This window comes from Lissotriton helveticus, chromosome 10, assembly GCF_964261635.1.
Source record: "Lissotriton helveticus chromosome 10, aLisHel1.1, whole genome shotgun sequence".
Taxonomy (NCBI): Eukaryota; Metazoa; Chordata; class Amphibia; order Caudata; family Salamandridae; genus Lissotriton; species Lissotriton helveticus.
In genome coordinates, this window is record NC_136071.1 from 349,036,837 (window position 1) to 349,061,421 (window position 24,585).

The following is a 24,585-nucleotide window of genomic DNA, read 5'->3' on the forward strand; positions in this document are numbered from 1 at the left end:
TTACTCTTCCCTGTGCAGCTTCCCGACCACCAGCCGTCTCCGTGCTGGAGCAGGGGTCGATTTAGACAGATCCCAAGCCCAGTTCCTGGAGGGAACAATTTGAGGTCACAGGATCACAACTGGAACCTAGCATGTTGCTGCAGGCTTGAATAGACGCTCATGAGAACAGACACAAGCTGCTTTGAGATGTATTGAGACTTGGCATCAGTTTTTACTTTCTCAAACTCTGTATGTAAGATGTTTAGGTCTATGCATGCCTTGCGGATTGTGATGTATATCTGTTTATGTGGAATTACACTAGTTATCATTCATATAGTAATAATCATACCAGCCTGTCAGCAACAATAACATTAAGCCACTGAGCTATCTTACACATACAGATCTGGGGGCTCCATATTCAAACTAGCCTGCACATTAACCCTGTGTGCTGTTTCATGATGAGTAAATCCTGTGACCGGATTGGCAACCATCTTTCCTGCCATCATCCTTTCACACTCAATGAATGGGTTAGGCACTCAGGGTAAGTTTGTTTTCCGTTTCCAGTACTGCTTGCTCCGGAATTTCTCGAACAGGTCGTCCTCCTCCTTGCCTCTCTCCCTGCTGGCCAGTCTTCCCACCTTATCCTCTACCTAAGGGCACTCCTTCCCACTTGCTCTTTTTTTACCAGATGACTTCTCACAAACGAAGCATTGCTCCAATTCTTTTACACATCATTGTTTTCAAGTGTGTCACTCGTATAATAACAATTGCAGTGAATCAGGACTTCAACCCCCAGAGTGCCTCAGTCTGGTAAATAGAGTGAAGCATGGCATCCTTTGTGAGAGGAAGTCACCTGGTAAGCTTAGTTTTTGGACGTCAGGTTACTCTCTTGGACTTGGCCCCATTGGTTGAACACTTTAGCCCTCTCCTGCATTTTCCCCGCACTGGCTGCCAGCCTAATTTCATAAGTGCTTTGCACCCTTCTCCTCTGTTTGAGGGTAAAACAGCAGGGTGAAGTTTTGCACCGATGCATGTTTGCTCTTTCAACCCTCTTAAGGGGAGCAAACCCTTCTGCCAATGCTGTACCCGTTACAATGGACTGCACTGCTGATTTAGCTAATGTGCAGAATCTGGGCCAGGGTTAAAAAAAATTGCAAATCTGCACCCATAAAAGTTCTCTTACAAAGAGGTGCATATTTCCTACTTTCAGGAATGTATAAACATGCCCAGCAGTATGCATGTAAATCTGTACCAGGGACAGGTTTCCAGGTGTATTCGTGGGAATGGCATGTGACCTGTTCCCTGGTGCCCATTTTACCAACGTTGAACCATACACAGTAGACATCTCTGTCCTGGAGAAATGCAGCCAGATCTGCACTTGCACTTCTTAATTCTCCACAGGAAAAAACTTTTCTACCCCCACTTTATATTATGTTATGTACATTTGTAGAGCGCACTATCACCGGTGAGGGTATCAATGTGCTGAGCAGGCGTGTGTAGTCTTGGCAAAGGGTGGTGGGGGCGATGGGGGTAGGAGGAGGATTATTCAAAAAGCTAGGTTTTCAATTTGAACTTCTTTCCGAGCTCGAGGAGTGAGGAGAATGTCCCAGACTTGCTATGGGTGGGGATGGAAAGGCATTGAACACCACACCATCCAGGACGGACACTATCAAGGGAATCCTCTGCAATAGCCAAAGATAGGATTTCAGAACGCTGATGGAGAACGCCAGGGCAGGCAATAGTGAGATGGTCAACATCCGGTGGTCGCAACTGGTTGTGACCTGCCTGCCTTAAACGGCCATCTTGTGCAGGAAAACGTGCCTCCCTGGAGGGGCCAGCACCCAATGGGCAGCTGAAAACTCCATCACCTTCCTAAATACCCGGGGTGACCAGGTAAGGCCGAAAGGCGGGACTGTGAACTGGAAGTGTTCCTTCCCCACAACAAAAAATGAGGAAACGCCTCTGGGACTGCAGGAATGGTCATGAAAGTAAATGTCTGGCACGTTCAAGGACGCCATCCAGTCCCCAGGATCTAACCCCCTCTCTATCCTGGGTACCAAGAAGTGATAGGAGTAGCACCCTTTGCCCTTCTTCTTCTCGGAGCTCTCTATTGCCGCTTTGATCAGCAACGACTGGACCTGTTCAGCAAGGTCGGAGGCATCTTCTGCTGAAGTCTGAGTGAAAATGGGAAGAAACGGAGAGGGGATTGATAGAAAACGAAGAGCGTAACCATGACGACCAACCTACAGACTACACTAGTCTTGGGTAACAGTATGCAAGCTGGATAGGTAGAGGTGTATTCTGCCCTCTTCTGAAGGGAGCATTAGGACAGCTTTGCGCTGGCAACAGAAGAGGAAGGTACAGATTGGCCATGTTGGTGTGGCCCGGTCATGTGCCACCACTGCACCCCCTGGAGCCTTGAAATGACAACGGGCTGAGATAGCAGCGGCTGGCAGTAATACTCTACAGCTTCGGAGGAGAACCATTACTTTACCCATACAGGTAATTTTTTTAAATATTCTTAGATTCTGGTTGGGACTGGACCTGGCACTTGACTCTGATTTTGTGTAAAATCCTTTGGATTCTTTTTAGTTCTGTGTTATCCAAGACTTTTTGAGTTCACTACAAATCCTGTGTAGTAGAATTTGCTTACTTAACGTGGCTTTCAGCCAGCCCTCTTTACCCACTGTTGTGCCATTCACATTTATCAGGAGCTACGATTGCAAAGTGCTCTTGTTTTAGACCAAAAAATAATTTTTGCTTTTAGCCAATGTTTTTTTAGATTGACAAACGGCTTGCCAGCTTCTCCAACAATAACGTTTTACAAAACACACAACAGAACAATCGCTATCAAGGCAAAAGGTTAGCAACCAAGGCAAAACCTACCGGCTTTGCCAGTTCATGTTTTAACATAGCACTTCTGTCTTGTAATAATTATGAAAGTGGCCAACTGGTGAACGATGTTGCAATAGCTTTCAAAACACACGCAGATCTCATCAAACAAAACAACATTCTAGAATGCCTATATTTGGTGATTGGTAGAGAAGCAAGGCTAAGTAAAGAGAACCGTTTTTTCCTCTACGCGCGACGACCTCTTTAAGAAATGGCCTAGAGAGCTCTAAAGTACTTTTGAAGTTGTGGCTTCTTGTATTTGCTGTTTTAAGCTTGTTTCAAAGTGTGAAAAAACCTGCCTTCTAATTTTGCCCTTTTTTTAGGTCCTGATATGAAACATAGCCATATGGCAACCCTAGTGTTGCACTCCTTGTGTCCCCTATGCGCCTTTTCTAGGGAGTGGTGTGTGGTTTGTAATAAAATTGCCCATGTAGTGCTTGTTTTTGTTTGTCTTGAAGCATAAGAAAGCATTTTCACTCCTCAAAGGCCAAAATGTTTGTCTTTGTCAAAGCAAGCTGCTTACGTGAGAGGGATGATGATATGTGTTCCTTCCGGCTGTCCCTCACATCCTCCAGTGTGAATCCCTCTCTACCTCTTCCCCTAGAAAGTCAGTTTTTTAGTCCTTGACCTCTTATCTCTTTTCTACCTCAACAACCAACCTCATCAGTTTTCCTAAAGGTGGGTCACCCTGAAAGACTTTTTGGGATCATAGTTAGTCACTTGTCAGTCTGAGGACCAGAAGAGCTCAAGTTCATTTTGAGGTGGGAGTCAGAGAGACTAAATCTTTATTTTGGAATAAGTGGAGACCAGCTGGGTATTTAGGGATGGAAGATGGGGCAAGAGGAGTCTGCGAAGGGTGAAAGGATCATCTACTTTTTCACAGACGAATAATGGGGTAATGGAAAAGACATATTTTGAGGGTGGATGAGTACAGGAGAGTGCTCGCTTATTTAACGAACGCGTGTGTCCAGGAGGAGTTCGATATTTATGTAGTGGTAACAGGTGTGAGAGCGAAAAGTTTTTATTTTTATTTAAGCAGTTGTGGGAAATAATGGAAGGGACAAGGAATCTTATTTAGAGTTTGAAAGAAACAGAAAATCCTCCAAATTTTGGAGGAAACTAAATAGGGGGATGGGGAATCCACTGGCTGAATTCCCTCCATGAAACTATCCATATGAGGGGGGAAATTCAATCTGTAGATTTTCTTACATATTTAGAGTTTCCTCCAGAGATTGAGGAATGTTCTAGTCGCGTCTAGTGGTTTTTCTTTGGTAGAAGGGAGAGACCACATATTTATTTTAGTTGTGTGGTAGGGAGAAGGTGACAGAATTGTATGTTGGAGTTGTAAGAGAGGGGGAGCAAAGACAAAGGACCCAAGACACCAAGCTTTATTCCTGAGTATTTACCTTTCTACTATCTTAGAAGTGAGTTGCATATGAATTAGGCCTCTGCTGGGTTCATGGAGTTCTGCTCTGAAAAAACTCCACCTGTCACGATTCGCTCCCTGCGCTCTCGTCCCTACCTCTAAAGGGCCGAATTTTGGGACTTTCCAGTGTTCTAATAAGCTCCCCTACATGCATATACTGACTTCCAGCCATTTAGAAAATCACATTCCTTCCCAATCCATGCTGGGTTTTGTGGAACCCAGCCTGTTCGTGATTGAAACTCCATTACCTACAATTCCCTGCTCATTACTTCATCTCCACCACTGAAGGCCAAGGATGGGTGGAGAAATTCAGCTCACCTGTGGGTGATTGCTGCTAGCCTGCTCACACCTGATGCATGTGATTACTGTGAGCTCTTTTAAGCCCAAGCTCCCTCCAGTCCAGGGTAGGTCATTGTGTGTTCCAGTGAGACTGATCCTGGTTTTCTGAGCTTTTGATATTCCTTGTTCCTGAGCTATAGTTATTCCTTGTTCCTGTGCTGTAGCTAGTACTTGTTCCCGATTTTCACTCTTTTGACTCTTTGATTCCTGAGTTGTAGTTAATTCCTTGTTTCTGAACTAGCATTACCTGTCAGTGCTACCTTGATTCCTGTGCTTAGCTAATTCCTAGTTTTTGAACTAGCACTGTCTGCCAGTGCTACCTTGATTCCTGAGCTTAGCTAATACCTTGTTTTTAAACTAGCTTGTCTGCCAGTGCTACCTTGAATCCTGAACTTAGCTATTTTCTTGTTCCCTAAACTAGCATTTCCTGCAGTGTTACCTTGTTTCCTGAACAAGTACTATTCTAGTACACCCTTGTAGCTTCTCTCCTTCTATATTTACCTTTTTCCAGACCCTGCTTGTCTTCCCGTTACCTTTGTTCCCGTTATAGTTAGCTGTCTTGCTATTCCTGCTGTCTTGCTTCTAGTTTCCTTGTATGTTTGTTACTTGCTTTCTGCCAAGTGTTTCCTTTGTTGTCCCTCCTTTCCAGGTTAAGCACTCCTCCTTGCCTATCGTTGTGTATTTAGTGCTACATCCTTGCTGTTACCACCTTGTGTGTTCTTGTTTGATCGCCAGGATCCGTGGGCTCACGTGACAACCGGGTGGTGTGTTTTGTACACTGTATTGTCTTTTGAGTTACTTTTATGACATCAACATAGGTATCAGCTCCACAGACCCTGCAATTGTATGTATATCCTGTACGTTGGTATTTGCAGTCCGTATCCATAGCAATTGTGGATGATGAACTTACTGAGCTACAGTCCTACTGTGTCCTTGGTGTTAGTCTGAATGCCACATTGCCTCTTGAGTGCCTGTCCTTTCTGAATGTTAACTTGTATTCCCTTGTACAGAGCTTCCCTTTTGAATTCCCTTTCTCTTTTGACTATATATGTGATTTTGGGTAGCTCTGTAGCCAATACTCTGCCTATGTTGTCTGCTCTGCCACCAGTCCTTGCCAAAGTCCCTGACACAGGCCAGTGTTACAAAGTGAGTCCTCACACCGTCGTGCTCTGCGCAGTTCCGCGAGTGGCTGAGTGTGGTAAGTCACACTGATTTTTAGCACCAGGAGTTTGTCCCGTGCTGTAAAATCACTGCAAACTGCACTACACTTTGCACCAGAGGGCGTTGCTTCTTTCTTTCACTTGACTAGATATTCTACGTGAGTGGCAGCTTTCTCAACACGAGCGGTTGTGACCTGTCATGACCAACTGCTTTGAGAAGTCATGCTGGGAGGAGGTCTAGTGTGCGATTTTTCTCACTCACCAACACCGTTGGCGAGCTGTGTGAGAGAAAAAACTTCGCTCCGCTGAGTTTTTCAGAACTCCGCGCAGAGTGGGCAAACCTCTGCGAACTCCACCGCCGGGCGGAATTCTTCGCCAAACCCTAAAATGCATATCCATGTAAGACAAGCTTACTCATAGAAACCATAAGTAAGCCTGTCTCACTATTCAAATGTATTAGTAAGTCATACCTAATCTTTGAGTAAAACAAACCTATGCAAAATACTTTGTGAATCAGATCTGGATTTGGATGTTTAACTCCAACCCAAGACTGGAATAAGCCAATCCTATTCGTAGGAAAGGCGTTGTTTTGACCTCGTTAAAGAGGTGGGCACTGGCACTTGGAACTTACTTTTACATCATCTGACTGACCCAGAGCAAAAAAGATAGAAAGGCGGAAAAGGGAGAAAAACCTAGGAAAACAACCCGCAAGCTTAGAAAATAAAGCCTGGAAATGAAGTCTGATGGAGGAGGCAGGGGGTGGAATCGTGAGTGGTATTTGGCAACCCCAGCTATCTGCAGCGCCAGTGGTGGGGTCTTAAAAAAGCTTTGTGCCTCTGTTCGGCCCCTCACTAATCCGTGATTTAAGGTGTAGAAGTTCGGGAGGGTGGGAAAGAGGTTTCTATTTTTTTCGGGGGCATCGACTCAAGTTGTGGTACGAAACTCATTTTTTGTTGTTGAGGGAACATTCTGATATGTTTTGTGCGGTTAAAATGGGGAAGCAGCCGGGTACAGGTGATTATTGTAGTGCTGCCTAACACGTTCCCGACTTTTCCTCAAGCACGATAGGCTTTTCCGAGACCCTTACCTATCGAGACATCCCCCCCCCCTCCACTTCTTTAAGTGCCAAAGACGGTCCGTGACATGCCTTAGTCTCAAAATGGGGGGGGGGGGGTATTTGTATGAGTGTGAGTGGGCGAAGTAGTCTGAAACAAAATTCGGGGGTTGTACTGCGATCTGAAAAGGTGATTTGGCGGTGGCAAAATACCTTCCCAGTTGCTTGTTGCCATGGCAACAGCAGCAGGACTCGAAAAACTGAAATAGTAAAGGGATACTGGCGATGAACAGTGATGAATGCCATGTTTACCTCCAGAGTGAAATCCTAAATGAGTCTGGGACACTGGCGAATTACCGAGCACAAAGCGTTACAGCGCCTGGTCAGGGGGTAATAAGCGCTATAGAAAACCAAACACATTGCAGCACGAGAGCGCCGTGACGACCGCGGGTGGCCGAGCTACTGGAGAAGAGATACTTGTATAGAAGGGAGTATTTCGCAACAATTGCAGGTATATTAAGGTAGTTTTTACTATACACAGATGGTTGCTGACTTGTTTTTAGGTCGGGTTTTTTCATTTTCGCCATATTTCTGCCCACAGCGAGAGAGCGAGGGAAGTCTACAAAATGGGGAAATAAATTAGTGGGGGGGGGGAAAGGGGGTTGAGGACCACAGTGACAAAGGAGGGATGAAACAGAACCCGTTCAAGTGACTTAAAGTCGAGGTAAGAAATGTAGTAAGGGGGAAGGAAGAGGCGTGAGGTGGAGTCAAGATCAGGCATCCTTGGTGGCTTAACGCAAAATGATGGGGGGCCCCTGCAGAATGTTGGTAGGGGTCCCTGAGTCTCACATATATCACACATATTAATTGACCTTAGCCTGAATGGGGAACCCCTGAAGGGTTGAGCACCCCTCGTCACAGGGGCTGCAAGGCTTTTTGTTACTCCCCTGGCATTACATGCGCTGGCTGTGGGTTCCTGAGCAAAAAATTGGGCCCCCGAGCAAAAAATTGGGCCCCTGCACATTTTTGTTTTTTTGTGGAGATGTATGTTGGAGTTCAAGGGTGATCTGAAGAAAACTGTGGCCCACAATTCTAACCTAGCATGGAGTAGAACGTAACACATGCAACTGAGAAGTGAAGGTGAGGCATAGGGGTAGCAGGTATGCCAGCTCAGTCCTTCATAGCTTTGCATGTAACAAGTTCAATTTCCAAAAAAGCCAACTTAGTTGATCATCCTTCTGTGGTTGACAATCATGCACTGATTAGTTGAGCAATTACAAAGTTTGTGTTGTGCCAACACTTTTTTGTGTGTGTGGGGATATATATATATATATATGAGAGGTGTGGCGCAGCTGACTCCAGAGCGCGGGGTTCACAATTCAGTTGCCGGCGGCAGCTCACCATCATGTGACTCTGGGCAATAGCTCACTTAACATCATCGCTGTGGTGTAAATTCCACCGCAGTGCTGAGCATTCCAATCGCGGGTGTGGTCATGACGGCTCCCGGCCGTCATCAGCACACACCCACCGTGACTCATGACGGCCGGGAGCCGTCATGAGCATGGAAGAGGTTAATCTCTCTGACTGCCCCCAGGGCCTTGAAACCTTTAATGGGTGCTATAGATTCACGCTTTACAAATAGGAATTGTGTGTGTATATAAATATTTATACACACACACACTCTCCCTCTATTTAAATCACACTCTCCCTCTCTTTACATCAAGCAAGGACTTTGATGGCTTCTCTAAAGTATTTTGGAAAATCAACTACAAAATTAAAGTAAATGAAATGCAAAAGACAGCTTCTTTTTCTATAGGACACTGCATTCCAGAGGATGGGACATTCTTCTTGCAGTTGTATATTTGGGTTTGTTTAACATTGTGAGTACAATATTCTGTTAAACTTTATTCAGCTGATTTTTTTTTCTTCGAAGTTTTATATAACCAAACTTGACCCAAAATCAGATCACGTTACATGAGCACCAGTTGCTTTAAATAAGGACACGTTCATAGACACGGGGAGATTAAGTGATTTACCCAGAATCACAGGATGTTGAGCGTCGTTGCTGAGACTCAAACCTGGTTCCCTGGATTTGAGGTTGACCGCCCTAACCGTTAAGCTACATCTCCTCCCTATCTTGGTAATGTCTATTTAATCTCCTCTACCCATGAAATGGCTCTCCAATGGTAATAATATAATAAGGTATTTGTGCTGCAAGGCTTTTAGGTCTAATCCATGCGGATGTTTGTATTGGTGTTCTTTACACAAGGCATCTCACCGACTGAAAACATGGGGTTTCCCAGCAACCCTAATACAATTGCGGCTAAGAAAAAAGACTAAAAGCACATATTTGTATAAGCAGTAGCCTATAAAATATGCCTTTGGGCATCTCTGCAAACCACAAATCACCTTGAATTGTGATGCAAGCATACAGTGTTATATGCAAATTCTCAGTATAGAACTTCAGATCTTTGGATTGAAGCGTTTCAAGCAAAGTTCAGAATATTATTGTAATCTAAATCTAGTGAAACTTTAATCATCACTTTGTCACCCAGAAAACTCACATACTCTATAAATTGTTACTTTTTGGAATTGTTTCGTTATTTTTGGAACTTGTTACATTACCAGCCAAAGAACATACCCTATAAATCAATTCTCAGAGTTACAGCTACTGATCAGCCCACCTAATACTAAAATGAGGAGCCATGTACACTTGCAGAGACCCTGCTCAAGTATTCCCTGTATGCAGAGACTATGACTATTGAGTTTTGACAGCCTAATAAGGCTTTGGCATGAGTAATTCAATCATAGACCAACCCGGTTCTGCTGGCCTGTTGGAGATTTTGGAGAAAGAGGCATGTTTCTGCATCATGATGTGACTGACTCAACCTCAGTCCAACTTGGTTTCCAGGGGCCATAGATATTGGTGAAATTTACAAGTGTTCTCTTCTTAAAGACTAAATCCCACCATCTACAGTGGGAGGCGGTGGCTAAGCAGACATTCAGTTAAGATTTTATTAACAAAGCGATGAATCTGCAAAACTCTTCATTTTCTACCAGAAGAGGCTTTGTAACACAGGGTAGAAATCAGTGGTTTATAATCCATGGAAAAGAGACCTGTGAGATGTCCCTCTCATGATAGTAATATGGCCAAGACAATTTCTTCTCGGTTGTAAGAATTCCGTCTGGGTTCCACTGAAACAAGGGGAGAGAATCTGTGTTTGAGCAATTTAAATTAGGATATCCATAGAGCATCAGATTTAGAGCTTTGGTCTCAAAGTCATTAGGCTAAAAAAGCAGTTTCACAGTGAGCGGAAAAACCTACTTCGCAAATACATCCCTACACTGGTGGACAAGATGCAAGGCCTCGTCTCTCATGACAGAAGGTTGGTCATGACCCATCTTCCAGTAGGAGACCACTGGCCAAGTCTTGTCTTCTATTTAAATGCAATTTTCTAAGATGTCTCTTACACGTGCGAACCACTACCATGGGCCTGTCTTCATGCTAGCGACCAATAGGCAAGCTTGCCTACCCATAACCCAATGACCAAGAGTTGTGTTACTGCTGTCCTATCAGAAGTCCCCAGCCAAGCCCGTCTGCTGCTGTAGATTCTTCCTGCTAAGGGGTATATCTCCACCAGAGTAGACTGACGAAATCCTGATTCACATTAGTGACTACTAACCACCTCCTCTATCCAACTATAGATGGGATTGCTAGGCCAGGTATCCCTGCTCAAGGGTGCCTCTTTGGAGAAGTCTCTCCATTAGTGAAAACCGAGAAAGTTAATTAGTGGCCAAGTCACATCTCTTCACTAGATATACTTTTTTAAGTCATGTCTATTCCTAAAGGACACTGGAGAACATGGTAATCTTTGCACTAAAGGACACAGCCAACTTGAGCTTGTCTAGCGACACTTTCCTGGTCACCTCTTCCCCTAAGTGCTAATGACCAAGCACCATCTTTGCACTCCAGGACACATCCAATTCACGTAAATCTTCTAGAAACAATGCTATTCTGCATCCTCGCGTCCACTAAAGGATAGTCAGTGGGATTTTTTGGCTGTAATCTTCTCAGTTATAATCCGCTTCTGCAGTCCTCTATCGATCTTCTGGATTTTACTTTTTAGATTTGATTGCATTTTTATTGTTGGTTAAAGAGTCTTTAGGGGTTTGCGGTCCTGATTTGTAGATCAATCAATCAAAATCGAGTTGTAGATGAACACCTAATTGATAAGCACTACCAGATTGACAGCCCCCGCTACAAGTGGCATTTATATAATTTTCTTTTACGTTCACACACCCCAACTCTATATGTTCAAACATGCATTGAAGTCCCTGCATGGATAGACTCACACATCCATATTTGTATGACAGTCTCCTCGCCAACACACACATTCGTACATTGAAAAAAACACAAAACACTCAAGTGCTCCAATGGAGATAAAAACTCTATGGTTTTTAGTGCACATTTTCCAACAGCCTTTTGGTCGATGGTGTAAATTCAGTTCAGTTATTGCCCCAAAGGAGAGAGTGTGTGCTTTAATATTGGGGTGCAAATATACAGGTGTAGATTTCCAAAATTCTGTTGTGGAAAGTCAAACTAACGGAATATCAGGCGCAAAGACTGGTTTTAACGCAGGCATACCCTCCCAGGCCTGATGTTTTTCGTGGGGTACAAAGAGGGATTTTGGATGTGGTAGCACTCCTAGCGTTTTTTGCTAGTTGGCTGGCTTGCAGGAGGGCAGAAGATCTGGAGGAAGCAGGAGGCTGAAAATAACGCAGTGCACAGCCTTCTCAGAATGCCAAGGGAATAATGTGTAGACTTGATGTACAGAGGTCCCCTGTCCTCCATTCAGGGAATAGGTTTATTTCCCCGGCCAATACAGGACAAATCCATTGCGTTGCTTCTTGAAGTCTGGGAGGAGCTGCTCTCTTCTGGTCTCTACAGTGATTTGCTTTTTCTTCCCACACATACTCAGTTGGATGCAGTCAGACACTGTCACCTGCAGCTCCCGCTTCACCCTGAAATAGGACAAGACAGGAATAGTTAGAAGGTTAAAATGACAGATGTCCATCCAAAACCAATCACAGCTAGAATAACTGCACCCAGTTACAACTGTTCGATTGCGGAAGAGTGATGTCCACTCTTCTTGCACTCAGTGGTCAATAAATATTCTTCCTTAGCACACGTTTATGATCACTGAGCTCTGAGACTGACTTGCAGAAGTACTACTGTTGAGACAGCAGCTTGGTTATAGTGCATGGAAAGGCATTGATTATCAATTTCAGCTCTAAACACCAAAACTCTGCTTCAGTGTGAGGTGGTATCATATCTTGTTTGGGGAATTGGTGGACTGGGAGATTGTCGGGTAGCGTTAGGTGTACTGAAACATCAACCATGAGGGCCAGCTCGAGGTCTATGAGCTTGGAAGATGCAAAGACATGTTGAGTTCCCTTCAGTGTTTTACGCGATGCGTATGTTGAATATGGAATCTAATATTGATGCAAGACTGAACTTTGAGTGTCTCTTTAAGATTGTTGATGTTGAGATACCCGCCTATGATGCCACATTAACACCACTGAGCATGCAAACACCAAAAGAGGTTTAAAGCACTGTAAGTTGTGCTTTTATGGGAGCTCCGATCCTCAAATGCTGCGAGAGAGGGCACCGCGACCCATGTAAGTCTATCGCTATTAGGCTCTCTCTCAAAACAGAAGAGCTAGGAGGAAGGGCATCATAAAGATAATGCAAGCCAAGTCGACCTACTTCACGCTTAAAAATCATGAGGCTGCAAACTCCTCCAAGGAGCTATTCAAAACTGTGTCAACTTTACTCAAATGTCCGAGGGACACAGTATTTGTCCCAGACCAACACTTTGTAGATAAGATGGCCTTGATTTTCCAACAAAAGGTCCATGATGTCTATAATGAGCTCCATGAGATATCTGACTTAGGTAGTAACAACATCAGTGAACAAACGGAAGTACCCCAAAACTGCCTATCCCAATTTCCGCACTTTGAGGAAGATCAGATCTCTAAGATGATCTCACAAGCCAAGTCGGGATCACCTCTAGACCCCTGCCCCCCTTACATATTTCAGCTGGCCGCTGAAACAATGAGTAAGATCTTTACTCCACTCCTTATTGTGATAATTAAATCCAGGGTCTTTCCACAACAGTGGAAAAAGGCCAGCATCAGACCTATCTTGAAGAAGGACTCCTTAGATCCAGCGGAGTCAAAAAATGACCGCCCTATATCTTGTCTCCCTCTACTGACTAAAATATTAGAAAAAGCCTTAAACCAGGAACTAATGGAGTTTGTTAACATCAACAACATCCTTGACAACACCCAACACGGTTTTAGGTCCTGTCACTCGACTGAGACTGCTCTAATAATTGCCACAGAGGAAGACCGTAGAACCATGGATAAGGGAGGCAGAGCAGTGCTGATACTGCTGGATTTAATGGCAGCATTCGATACTGTCAACCATGGGGTCCTGATCAATAGGCTGGAAACAGTAGGAGTCAGAGACACTGCCCTATCCCTACTAAAATCTTTTCTTGAAAATAGAACAAATCTATTGGGAAGGTCTGAAGTCGGTAGAATTCTCCCTTCCGTGTGGGGTCCCACAGGGCTCGGCACTTTCCCCCCACCCTTTTTAATCTCTATATGACCCCGCTAGCCTCACTAATAAAAGCACAAGGCCTGAAATTGGTGTCGTATGCTGACGACACACAACTGATGGTATCACTCACGCAAACGATTGAAGTCACTGCGGAACAGTTTAGAAATTACCTCTTAAGCATAAAGAGTTGGATGAATAAGAACTTCCTAAAACTAAACACCGAAAAAACAGAGGTGATTGAGTTCGGACACAACACCACCATCTGGAGCCAACTTTGGTGACCTCCAGAGGCAGGTACTTGTCCTGTGCCCGCACAAAAAGTCAGAAACCTAGGTTTCTGGTTAGATAAAGATCTCACTCTCACTTCACAAGTTAATCAAGTGACATCTGCATGCTTCTTTACCATCAAAACCCTCAGAAATATACTGCCCCTGATCCCACCCACGCTAAGGAAAACAGTGGTCGTTGCTCTAGTTCTCTCCCGCATCAACTACTGCGACGCTTTGCACTTGGAAATGGGTGAAAGGCAACTTTCTAAATTACAGTCACTGCAGAATGCCGCAGCAAGAGTACTGCTGGACCTCCCAAAACGCCATCCAACATCTAAGGCCATACGCCAACTCCACTGGCTTCCAGTCTGGCAGAGAGTACAGTTCAAAGCCCTCTGCCTAGTACACAAAACAGGAGTTGGAGGAGGAGCCAAGGACCTAAAAGCTCTCTTTCCGTGCTACATCCCTAGCCGAGCATTAAGATCTGCTGGTTTGGGCTTAATTACCATCGCGAGAATACGGAGAGCACGCTGGGGTGGCAAGTCCTTTTCCCATCAGGCGGCTAAGCTATGGAATACCTTGCCCACTAAGCTTCGCCTACAACAAAATAAGAACTGTTTCAGAAAGGCTTTGAAGACCTGGCTGTTTACTACGCCCTAGTCATCCAGCAGCAGCCTTACCCTCTTTTGCAGCGCCAAGACGCCACGGCATAAGTGCGCTTAATAAATACTTCAGTCAGTCAGTCAGTCAGTCAGCTTCTGCACAGCTCCAGGGCGTTTCTAGGAAACATGAGCTTTGCCTCTGCAAAGGAATGGATCCGATGTAGGTGCCATGCTGTAATTTTGTTCAGTAGTCTGCCAGTGCCAAGTACAACAATTAGTATCACTTCATAGAACTTTCTTACCCAACCTAGTAAGCAGAAGTGGAAATAACTAATAAAAGACATATGTAATACAACAAAAAAACATTTGGGCAAAGAGTAAACCTAACTCCAAGGAACAGAAAGTGTGCTTACTTTCAGACACACCACCAGGCACAATATCAACCAGAGTTGGGCATCAACTGCAAGTAACCTCGCACAATAACAATCCAAGAAACCCGAGTTCCAAATAGGTTACAGAGAATAAGACCAAAGACTCCTTTCCTTAATAAACAAACAAAACAAAATGTCAGTACCCGGATAAAAGAAATGTCATAACCTGTACATGTCAAGCACCAAAACCCAAATGTGATAAATAGAGAACACATTACATTTGATAATCTTTAAATACACAAAGCGATTTGCATTTTATAACCCTTGTGTTCATATGGAAGTCATAGCTTCCTCTTCTCCATACCATGAAAAACATCCTGACAACTGCCTGCACCAGTACGCTACATCTTGTTACATACATCCTTATACCCATCTCTCACTTCAGACTTACACAACCTTTCCTCATTCACAGCATAATTCTCTACTTATCACCTTTCACCTTAGCAGACATTTAATATCCCCCATGAAACTGACCAGCATCAAAAACTTCACAAATTTCTTCTTTACTCCTCATGTCAGCTGAATTGTAACCAGTCACCACTCGTGAAATTCGCTTATACCACCTTTGTCTTACAATCGTGCTTTCTCTTAAATGCATATTGGCAACCCTTTGCAATGTGTCCAATCTCATAAAAAAACAGAACCTTCACTTAGGTCTGTTCACACAAGCAGGACACACTTAAAATGGGAAGTCCCCTCTTACCTCAAGCAAGCATTCCCCCGTGACCTAATGTGGTGACTACCAATAGCTCCACAGTATAGGTCCATCATCTAATTTCAATCCAAATGACTTGCTAGAGCAACATGCAAATCATCTCTAAAACCTCTATTAAAATGATCAATCAAACAAATGGATTGGGAAATACGATTTTCTCTGTTTGATTCCAAATAAATCAAAAAATTCACTAATTTCTTTCGATATCATTTGAATCCTTTTTCCATAATCCGAAATAACGGCTGTCCCAGGAACCACTTCAATGTTCTACATGTCACAGTCTCTAGATTTCCCTCCGGCCACTGTGAGTAGTATCCAGTCACCTAAATAGAATGCTTCAGTAGACCACCTAGGCTGTTCAGTGGTCCAGACATGTCTACCCAAATCTTTGTCCATATCATAGCAGGAAATACTCCAGAAGTGCGCTTCCTAGTGAAGTACAATGCAACGTCTTTAGGCCTTGGAGGAATCTCGTATTGCACTTTGTTCAGGAAGGAGGACCTTGTAAGAGCGGTAATGTATGACTACAGGATGATTTAGGGAGACTGATGCTCAATGGCTGACTGCCCATGAATGTAGCTATATATAGAATGAATGGAAAGCTCCAGTCACTTATCAAGAGCTGGTCTCTGGTGAAGCAAGAGATGCACTTGTGGGTGCTGCCCTCTCAAGACATGAATGGGTGGCAAGGACAGCATCGCCCCAAAAGGAAGTGACCATGATTTCCACCTGAGAAGAAAGACCAACCCTAAGGCGACCCAATGGCTGGCCCAGCACAAGCTCTTGTTGTGCCATCAAGGTAAGGTTTCCCAAGAACTTTCAAGTCAGCAGTCCATCCCTGCAAGGCAAAGAGGATGCAATGCAGTTGTCACACATCCTTATTCCTTTTATTGAGCATGAAGTGAGTAGTGCAACACCAGTAGGGACTAACAACCATGTGGGTGTGTTCATGGCATCAGGTAAGAACGTATTCTTTATAAGGGGGGAGGGGGGGCGAAAATTAACCTTACACTTGCTTGCAAGATGTTGTTTCTTTATCACTATTTACTGATCTGTCACCCCAGATTAGGGGCAAAATACTTCTGTGTGGAGGAGGTTCTCCTGCCCATAATGGAAGAAGAGACGGGTGCTTTTGAGCCATTACAGCCAGAAAGAGTGAAGTTCTGTTCTGAAAGTTGATACGTTACCTATTTGAGACCTTTGTACCCAGATTTCTAGAGGACCATGATTGTTCACAGTCCAGCGAAATTGAGAGAGATATCCTTTTAGCAAAAAGGGACAGGGTACCAAGACCGGCAATAAAAAAGCGATCCTTTTTTCAAAAACTATCTTATATATATAAACCACTTAATTTACCTTATCACAGGAAACCTGTGGAGTTACCTTAATACATTTAATAAGTTGTAAGTTTTGAATGGAAACAGGTACCTATTTCATGTTTGGTGTCTGGAATTGCAATGAAAAACCCTCTTCTATGGTAAAGTCGGATTCTAAATAATGTTTTGGAAATACCACTTTCAGAAAGTTGGCATTTTCCTGCCTTAGCCATTGAGTGCCTGAAGCCTATGGGTCATATATCTGTGTGTAGGTGACAGTTGGGCTTTGTGTATTCTTCCTAGACAGCCACACACAATAGAGAACTTTAGGGGTGCCTCGAAGGGCCATCACTGGCAGGATCAGACGGCGAGAGCTGGGCACAGCCCTACTTACACTTGAATAGGCTGTGTCCTGCCTCCATACAAAGGAGTGCATACCCTCTGTAGTTAGTCCGGAGCCAGGACACGGAAGGCAGGAAACCTGTGCACTTCAAAGTGAACCCTCTAGAAGCTTCTTTCACTTCAAATAAAGGCCCGATAGAAATATTGGCACTCATACACCAACTCTTCAGTACACTTCTGAACCTTTGGATACTCTGCCAGGAAGAAGAACTGCGTGCTACTGAAAAGACTGTCACTCTGCTGGACTGTTGCTCTGAAGGTCTGCTGCCCTGCTCTGCTGACCTGCTGCCCTTTTACCTATATGAGAAGGACTGGACCTGCATCTGTTGAACCCAGGACCTCAGAGTGGCTCCAAGGGCTTGTTGTTGGGCCTCCTAACTACCATCTGTGGGTCCTACCCTGCCAAGTGGTGCCACCCCAGTCTCGACCCTTGGAAGTGGGCCTGAAAGTGCTCTTTCAACCCATCTGTGGAGCCAGCAGAAGTGACACATCACCTCTGCTGCACGGCACAACCCTGAGGAGAACTGACACTTCGTCTCTACTGTTAGGATTTTTCCAGTGCAGAGCATCACCCTCGCAGCCTGCATCAAACTGCTGCAGCGCGATGCCTCCCCAACACATGCCCTTGCATCGAAAATCTGTTGTCAATGGCAGCATTAACGATGATGCAGGCTCTTGCATCGCAGCTCCTCTGAAACAATGCATCTTCAGTGCTGTACTTTGCATCGCAAGCCCTTGTCCACGGAAGCCTCGATGGCAATACAGGACCTCGTTCAGCAGCTTTGAAGCTACATGAAACCGACACCTCACCTGCGCATTCCATTCTCGGTGCATGATCTCGCATTGTTCCGTAACCAGGATTTAAGGTACTTTTGTTCCGTGGGCCTAACTGGGTCCCTGTACCGAACCCATGCTCCTTCGCAGTTTGCCTAACCTTGTGACTTTGTCCCGGACTAGCAGAACCAGATATCCACAGTTGGTGCTTTGTGATTTTTTGCTCTATTTTAACCTAAATCTTTAAACCTGCATATCTTTGGCTCCACTGACTTGATTTTTGTCATTTTGGACTTTTTTAAAAATTAAATATGACTCTAGTTTTCTAATCTAGTGTGAGGGCATCCATTTAGTGGTGTGTTTTTATTTTATCACTGTTTGAAGTGTTGTACAAATACTTTACACGTTGCCTCTAAATTAAGCCAGAGTGCTCTGTGCCCAGATACCAGGGGGTTGGGCACAATGTAATTTAGGGTTTGCTTGTGACTTCATCCTGACATGGATTGTGGTTTCTGCTTGAGTAGGGTTTCCCCCGAACCCTCCTCCTGTAATATAATTTCTCACATCAGGGATCAGTGGTGAGGATTAGGACTTGTGTATGTGCAGTGCCATACAGTAATTTATGTAACACTAAAAATTACAGATTAAAAAATCTGACACTAATTTGGGTTTTACAATTTCCCTGATCGGCTGTTTTTTTTTCTTCCAAATTCACCCTTCACCTGACTATTTGTGCCTGGGACTTCACCTGCAAAAATGGAATTAAAGCTCCTCAATCTTGAGAGCTTCATAGTGGCTGTGCTTAGGGAATTGTGTAAGGAGAGGGGGGTTGCCCGACTACCGGAGCACCAAGAAGGTGGAGCTCCAAAAGGCTCTGAGGACATGGGCATAGGCCTACTAGTTGCCAGTCACAAAAGAGGACTAGGATGGGGAGGATGATGTGGAGGAGCCAGAGCACGGTCTGGATGCCAGCCTTGAGATGCAGCAGTCAGCGCAACTATAAGACCGTCTTCAAGCCAATGTATTCTGATGTGGACTGAAGACCCTTGAGCAAAGCAAAATTAATCAGTCTGCTCATAAATGTTATACAGATGGTGATACACAAGAATGGGAATTTAATCAGAAGTTGTTCCGGTCAAACATGAATCCGTCATGGATCGGATTTGGAGAGTGCAAACCCTATCCATGACGGATGCACGTTTGGCCGGAACAACTCCTGATTAAATTCCCATTCTTGTGTATCACTATCTGTGTGAGAAGGTGGTCTGGTATATGCTGTCCACTAGTTAAAGTGGGCACCTTGTACCAGTCCAAACAACCCTTATGGTGTTTTAAGAGGTCAAAGATAACCTTAGAAAGCTATCAAATTGGTTGCTGTAGAAAGCAGCCTTCAGGCTTAGTCTGAAGGAATGTTAAGCAGCTTGTTTTACCAGTGTAACCTTATAGTATTGATTACATGAAAGGAGAAACACACAGTAGTTATAAAAATATGCATTTATTACTATAACACACTTTAAGTACGACACAGTATCTTCTACACAAAGATACTCACAAAGCACACAATAGTGTAGCACAGAAACAATCGTAAGGAGCGCTCATACACAGTGGGCTCCAGGGGGAGACCAAACCATATACTAAAAAAGAGGTATAAGAACCACGAAGCGTAGTTTTTTTTAAGTGTGCACAACCTTGACCCCTTCCATTCTACCTTTCAGGTATGTGACTCTGACACTACTCCGGTACCCAGGTTGCTCTTTCCATCCTGAGGAAGACCCACAGGCTGAGGCTCCTACTCACCCCTGAGCCCCATGTCGGGTCGAAACATCGACGCCCACTTGCACCCTACCTGGACCACGAGTCTCCATTCACAACGTGCCACACAATAATTTAATTGTGTACTGTTTTAACAAACATTAAACCAGATTGGTATTGAAAGTAATGTGGCCATGTTGGAATAGGACTGAGATTGCATGATCAGTCCAGTCCAGCAAAATGAATAAACTGTCAATTGTCCTTCTATCACCGCTCCTGAAAACTTCTACTCACCCTTTCAACACCAGAGCACTCTCTCTTTTTGCACGTTCCTTGGAGCAACCTCCCCTTTTGTACCTTAAACTGTCCAGTAATTACTTTACTGTTATTTTTAAATATGATGGAATTAAAAACCCTTGTAAGAAATCTTTTGGTTGTTGCACTATTCGTAGAATGAGTGTATCAATATGGTGAGCCAACAGTGTTGAGGCTCAAGAAAGATTTTACAAATAACGATTGTAGGCTGTGTTTAAATCATTTACGACCGGGTTCAAGAGAGGGGCATGATGGCTGCTCCAAACTCAAGTCTGCCCTGGAAGAGCCCCCTGTCCCCAAGTACTCAACCTGATCAGGTTCCAGTTATTCTGAGACAGTTCCTTCACAGGGACTGAGATCATCTCCCTCAAGAGATTGATCCCGACACTAAGTCTGGGGGGAATACTCAGCCTTACCCCTCCTGCTCTTTCTCTTGGAAGGCTCTTCGTCCATTGTTCCAGGATCCAAGGCCTGTTCAGTGTTAGCCAGTTTGGCCTGGGACCTGGTCACATCAAACACATCCGCAGTGATGCCCAGCATTGCTGCATAAGTCCTTAACTCTACCTCAGTCCAAGCTGAAGTTTCCAAGTCATTGCCCAACAAACACTCCATTGGAAGGTCTGAGCTAACCACAACTTTCTAAGGGCCAGTTACCCCTCCATAGCTGAATTTAACAACTGCCAAGGAATGATCAGTCCTGACATTATTAGCATTGGTCACTTGGTACATTTCTCTAAGTATGATTTGCTCAGGGCCCACAAGATTCTCTTTCACCATAGTGGAGTGGTGTGGCTCACTGGTTAGAGGCAGCAGACCAGGAAGCAGAGGACGGCTGGGGACCAGGGTTCAATTCCCGACGCGGCAGGGTGGTGGACCAGGGTCAGCGGACTCGATAATTCTCGCCTCGGTGCCTACTCTAACCAGGGATCACACTCGGCAACTCTGGGCATTAGCTTGCCTCATCTCCACAACGGCCCCCCACATACGCCGGGGATGCCTGGTTTCACCTTGGAGATACCCAGTAGGAACCATCTCACAGGGAAAGCCAGGACGGGTTCCCCAGCGGTCTACAGCGCGGAGATACCCCATGTGGGGTGATTCATGCGCTTTACAAGACATCATTACATTACATTACATTACATAGTGACACTTGCACCTGTGTCCCTGTATGCCATGGCCTCCTTGCCATTGGTCAAAGGCTACTGTCTGTATTTGCCCAGGTTACTGGGACTGACAAGTAAGGTGGCAAGATCCATGCCACCATCACAGACTGGCTTGGCATTTCGGGCCAAAGAATGATGATGGATTCCGTGGCCGACGGCGTTAGGTAAGACTCCTGAACCTCAGGTGGAGGCCAAGAACCTGGGGGTGTGGATGGACTCATACCTCAGCTTTCGGATCCACACTAAAAAAGTTGCCAGTACTTGTTTTGGTTTATGACGGGGGCTTAAACCTCTTCTAAAGTTTTTTTAACCCTCAACGCGTCAGCTGATTGTTCAATCAACCATTTTATCTCGACTGGACTATGCTAGCTCCCTGCTTTTGGGGGCCAATCAAGCTGAGATTGCGCGACTGCAACGTATTCAAAACATGGCGGCTCAAACCTTATTAGGGCTTCCTCGGTGCTGTCCTATTTCCAATACTATTCAGAAACTCTGTTGGCTTCCTATGGCGGGGCGTATTAAGTTTAAAACCTTATGCCTGTCATTTAAGATACTGAAACTTGCTTCGCCCAGCCTGCTTTGCAATTTGCTGACTCCTTATGTTCCATCTCGGGTGTTGCCCTCCTTTGGGCAGCACCTGGTTACGGTTCCCCGTGTGAAGCGCTGTCAAGCAGGAGGACGCTCTTTCCGTTGCATGGCGGCCAAACTATGGAACTCTCTGCCACTCCAGATCCGTGGCCTGGAGAGCCTGCTGGACTTCAGGAGAGCGATTAATACTTATCTTTTTCCATCACAATAGTTTATGCCGTCGGTTCTTATTGGAGTCCCTTTGCTGTGGCTTTCTGGATTGGTCTCTGTGAGTGAAAGCGCTGGGACGCCCCTTTGCTGGGGCAGCCGAGCGCTATACAAGCTCAGTTAACATAACATAACATAACATAACATAACATTCAACCTAGATCTGTGACTGGGGTGAGTGTCTGAAACGGTTCAGTGCTCCGTCCATCATCTCTTTGTGTTTGCTTTGTTTACCATCACAGACTAACACAGCCTGAGCTGACTTGGCCAGAACCCATCTCAGAGCCCAAGGTTAACCCTACTATTCCCTTGTTCCCTGTACCACAACCTGTACTTGTGCTAGGGGGCGCAGTTGCCTTAGGGGCTGTGTTGGTAGGAGGATTTCCCTTGGCTTTTGGACAATCGGCATCCTTTGTCCAATGTGTCTTCTGTTTACAGAGATAACACCAAAGTTTCTTTCTGCCTTTACCTTTGTTGGATTGTGACTCCCCCCCTAGATGCAGGTGTTTAGGGTCCCAATGAAGACCTCTGATCTTTACCCTTGTTCCCTCCCTTATCTGGAATTTTAGAATCCTTTTTCTTTTGGTCACTACCATTGTTCTGGTTTTACTGCTTCAACCTGGTTCTGACCCACTTATCCGCCTTTTTTCCCAATTCTTATGGAGAAGTCAGATCAAAGTCAACCAGGTATTGATGCAATAACTGATTTGGGCAATTATTAAGGATCTGCTCCCTCATAATCACATGTACAATCCCTTGAAATCATTCACTTTGCTGCCAAACAACCAGCCTTCGAGAGCCTTAATGGCACTATCCGCAATGTCTACCCAAACTTGGTTCTGTGTCTTCTGGGTGTCTCTGAACTTAATCCTGTACTGTTCAGTGGTTAAGCCAAACCCATCAATGAGATCACTCTTCAAAACTGAATAGTTGTCAGCATCCTCTTCTCTAACAGTGAGGACCTTATCTCTACCTTTGTCAGCAAAGGAGAGCCACAAGATAGCTGCCCACTGCTCTTGAGGGACCCTCTGAACTTTACAGGCCCTCTCTTAAGCAGTTATCCACTTATGAATGTCATACCCAACATGGTAGGGAGGGACAATCTTGTTCAGGTTCCTATTATCAAAGGAATGTTCCTTAATTCCAGGGACACTGTTGCTGCCACCATGGGACTCTAGTCCCAGCTTTTTTCCAGCTCTCGGCACTTCTAGGGACTCTTTGGCAAGGGCCAATTGCTCTTGCTTGAGCCTAAGCCTAGCTTTCTCAAGTTCAAGTAATTGGTATTCCCTATCATAAGAGTGATCCCTCTTGCTAGATACAGAGGTCCCTACAGACTGTCCTGAGTGATTAGACTCTGCAGAGGGAGATCTAGATTTCCTTGGTAAAATCTGCACTCTTCCCGGAAGGGTCAAGAGGGGGCCTTCCTGGCCTTCTCTATCACCTCACTGAAGATCTGAGTTTTCCAGGAGGGAACCATCAGGTTCCCCCTGGTCAGGGTTAGAGTCTAGGTCCGAAAAGGTGTCACCTCCTGACCTGTCCTTATTCCCTGTCCCACCCACTCTGTCCTGTTCATCTGACCCAGGGGTCTTCCTTAGGTCATCCAACAGTAACACCTCTATCAGGCATTGAGTGTTGGCAGTTCTCCCTGTCTTCGGCTTTCTAGAGGCACACAGGGCTTTCAATTCTTGGAATGAAAGCTCACTGTATCTAGAGGGCAGGCAGAGAGCCACTGGCATCTCCATCAGTAGGCATAGTAAGTGTGGTGAGGTGCTGCACCTACCTAACCTAGTGGGAACTAAACGATCTGAGGTTGGAGAAATGGTCTGCTAAACCCTTATCTTACCCAACCCTAAGTTCAGTAGAACTTACTTATTCTAAGCTAGTACTATATGTACCTAGTACTTAGTGGTTTTCAGTTAATCAATACAAAGATTTATCTGGTAAAACAATGCAGGCTTGAATGCCTACTGTTGCACGCCAATGTGAGAAGTCGACCTGGTATATGCTGTCCACTAGTTAAAGTAAGCAACTTGTACCAGTCCAAACATCCCTTATGGTGATTTAAGAGGTCAAAGATAACCTAAGAAAGCTATACAAGTGGTAGCTGTGGATAGCAGCCTTCAGGCTTAGTTTTGAAGGAATGTTAAGCAGCTTGTTTTATCAGAGTGTGACCTTATAGAATTGATTAAATGAAAGGAGAACTACACAGTAGTTATAAAAATATGTATTTATTACTATAACACACTTTACGTACGACAAAGTATCTTCTACACAAAGATACTCACAAAGCACACAATACTGGAACACAGAAATAATCGTAAGTAGCACTAATACACAGTGGGCTCCGGGGGGACCAAACCATATACTAAAATAGTGGTATAAGAACCACAACTTGAGTCAAGACAGTGTCTAGAGGATGTAGAATTGCTGGGACCTCAAGGAACCACCCAAGATAAGTAAGTAGGGACCCCATGGAGGACGGGTGCAATGTGGGAACGCTACCGCGTGTGCCGTACAATTCTATGGGAGAGTCCCGGTTGCAGTTTTAAAGTTTAAGGACCTTTCTGAGTGGACTT

General features: G+C 44.7%; 1 protein-coding gene across 1 annotated transcript in view; it reads right to left on the minus strand.

Moving 5' to 3' along the window:
* Positions 1–11,280: 11,280 nt before the first annotated feature.
* LOC144783810 (unconventional myosin-Ig-like) overlaps positions 11,281–24,585 on the minus strand; it is a 1,420,229-nt gene continuing 1,406,924 nt past the window's right edge. The window contains exon 22 of the mRNA XM_078662555.1: positions 11,281–11,872. Within this exon, the coding sequence (XP_078518681.1) occupies positions 11,716–11,872 (157 nt within the window). The 3' untranslated portion in view covers positions 11,281–11,715. The remainder of the gene's footprint in view (positions 11,873–24,585) is intronic.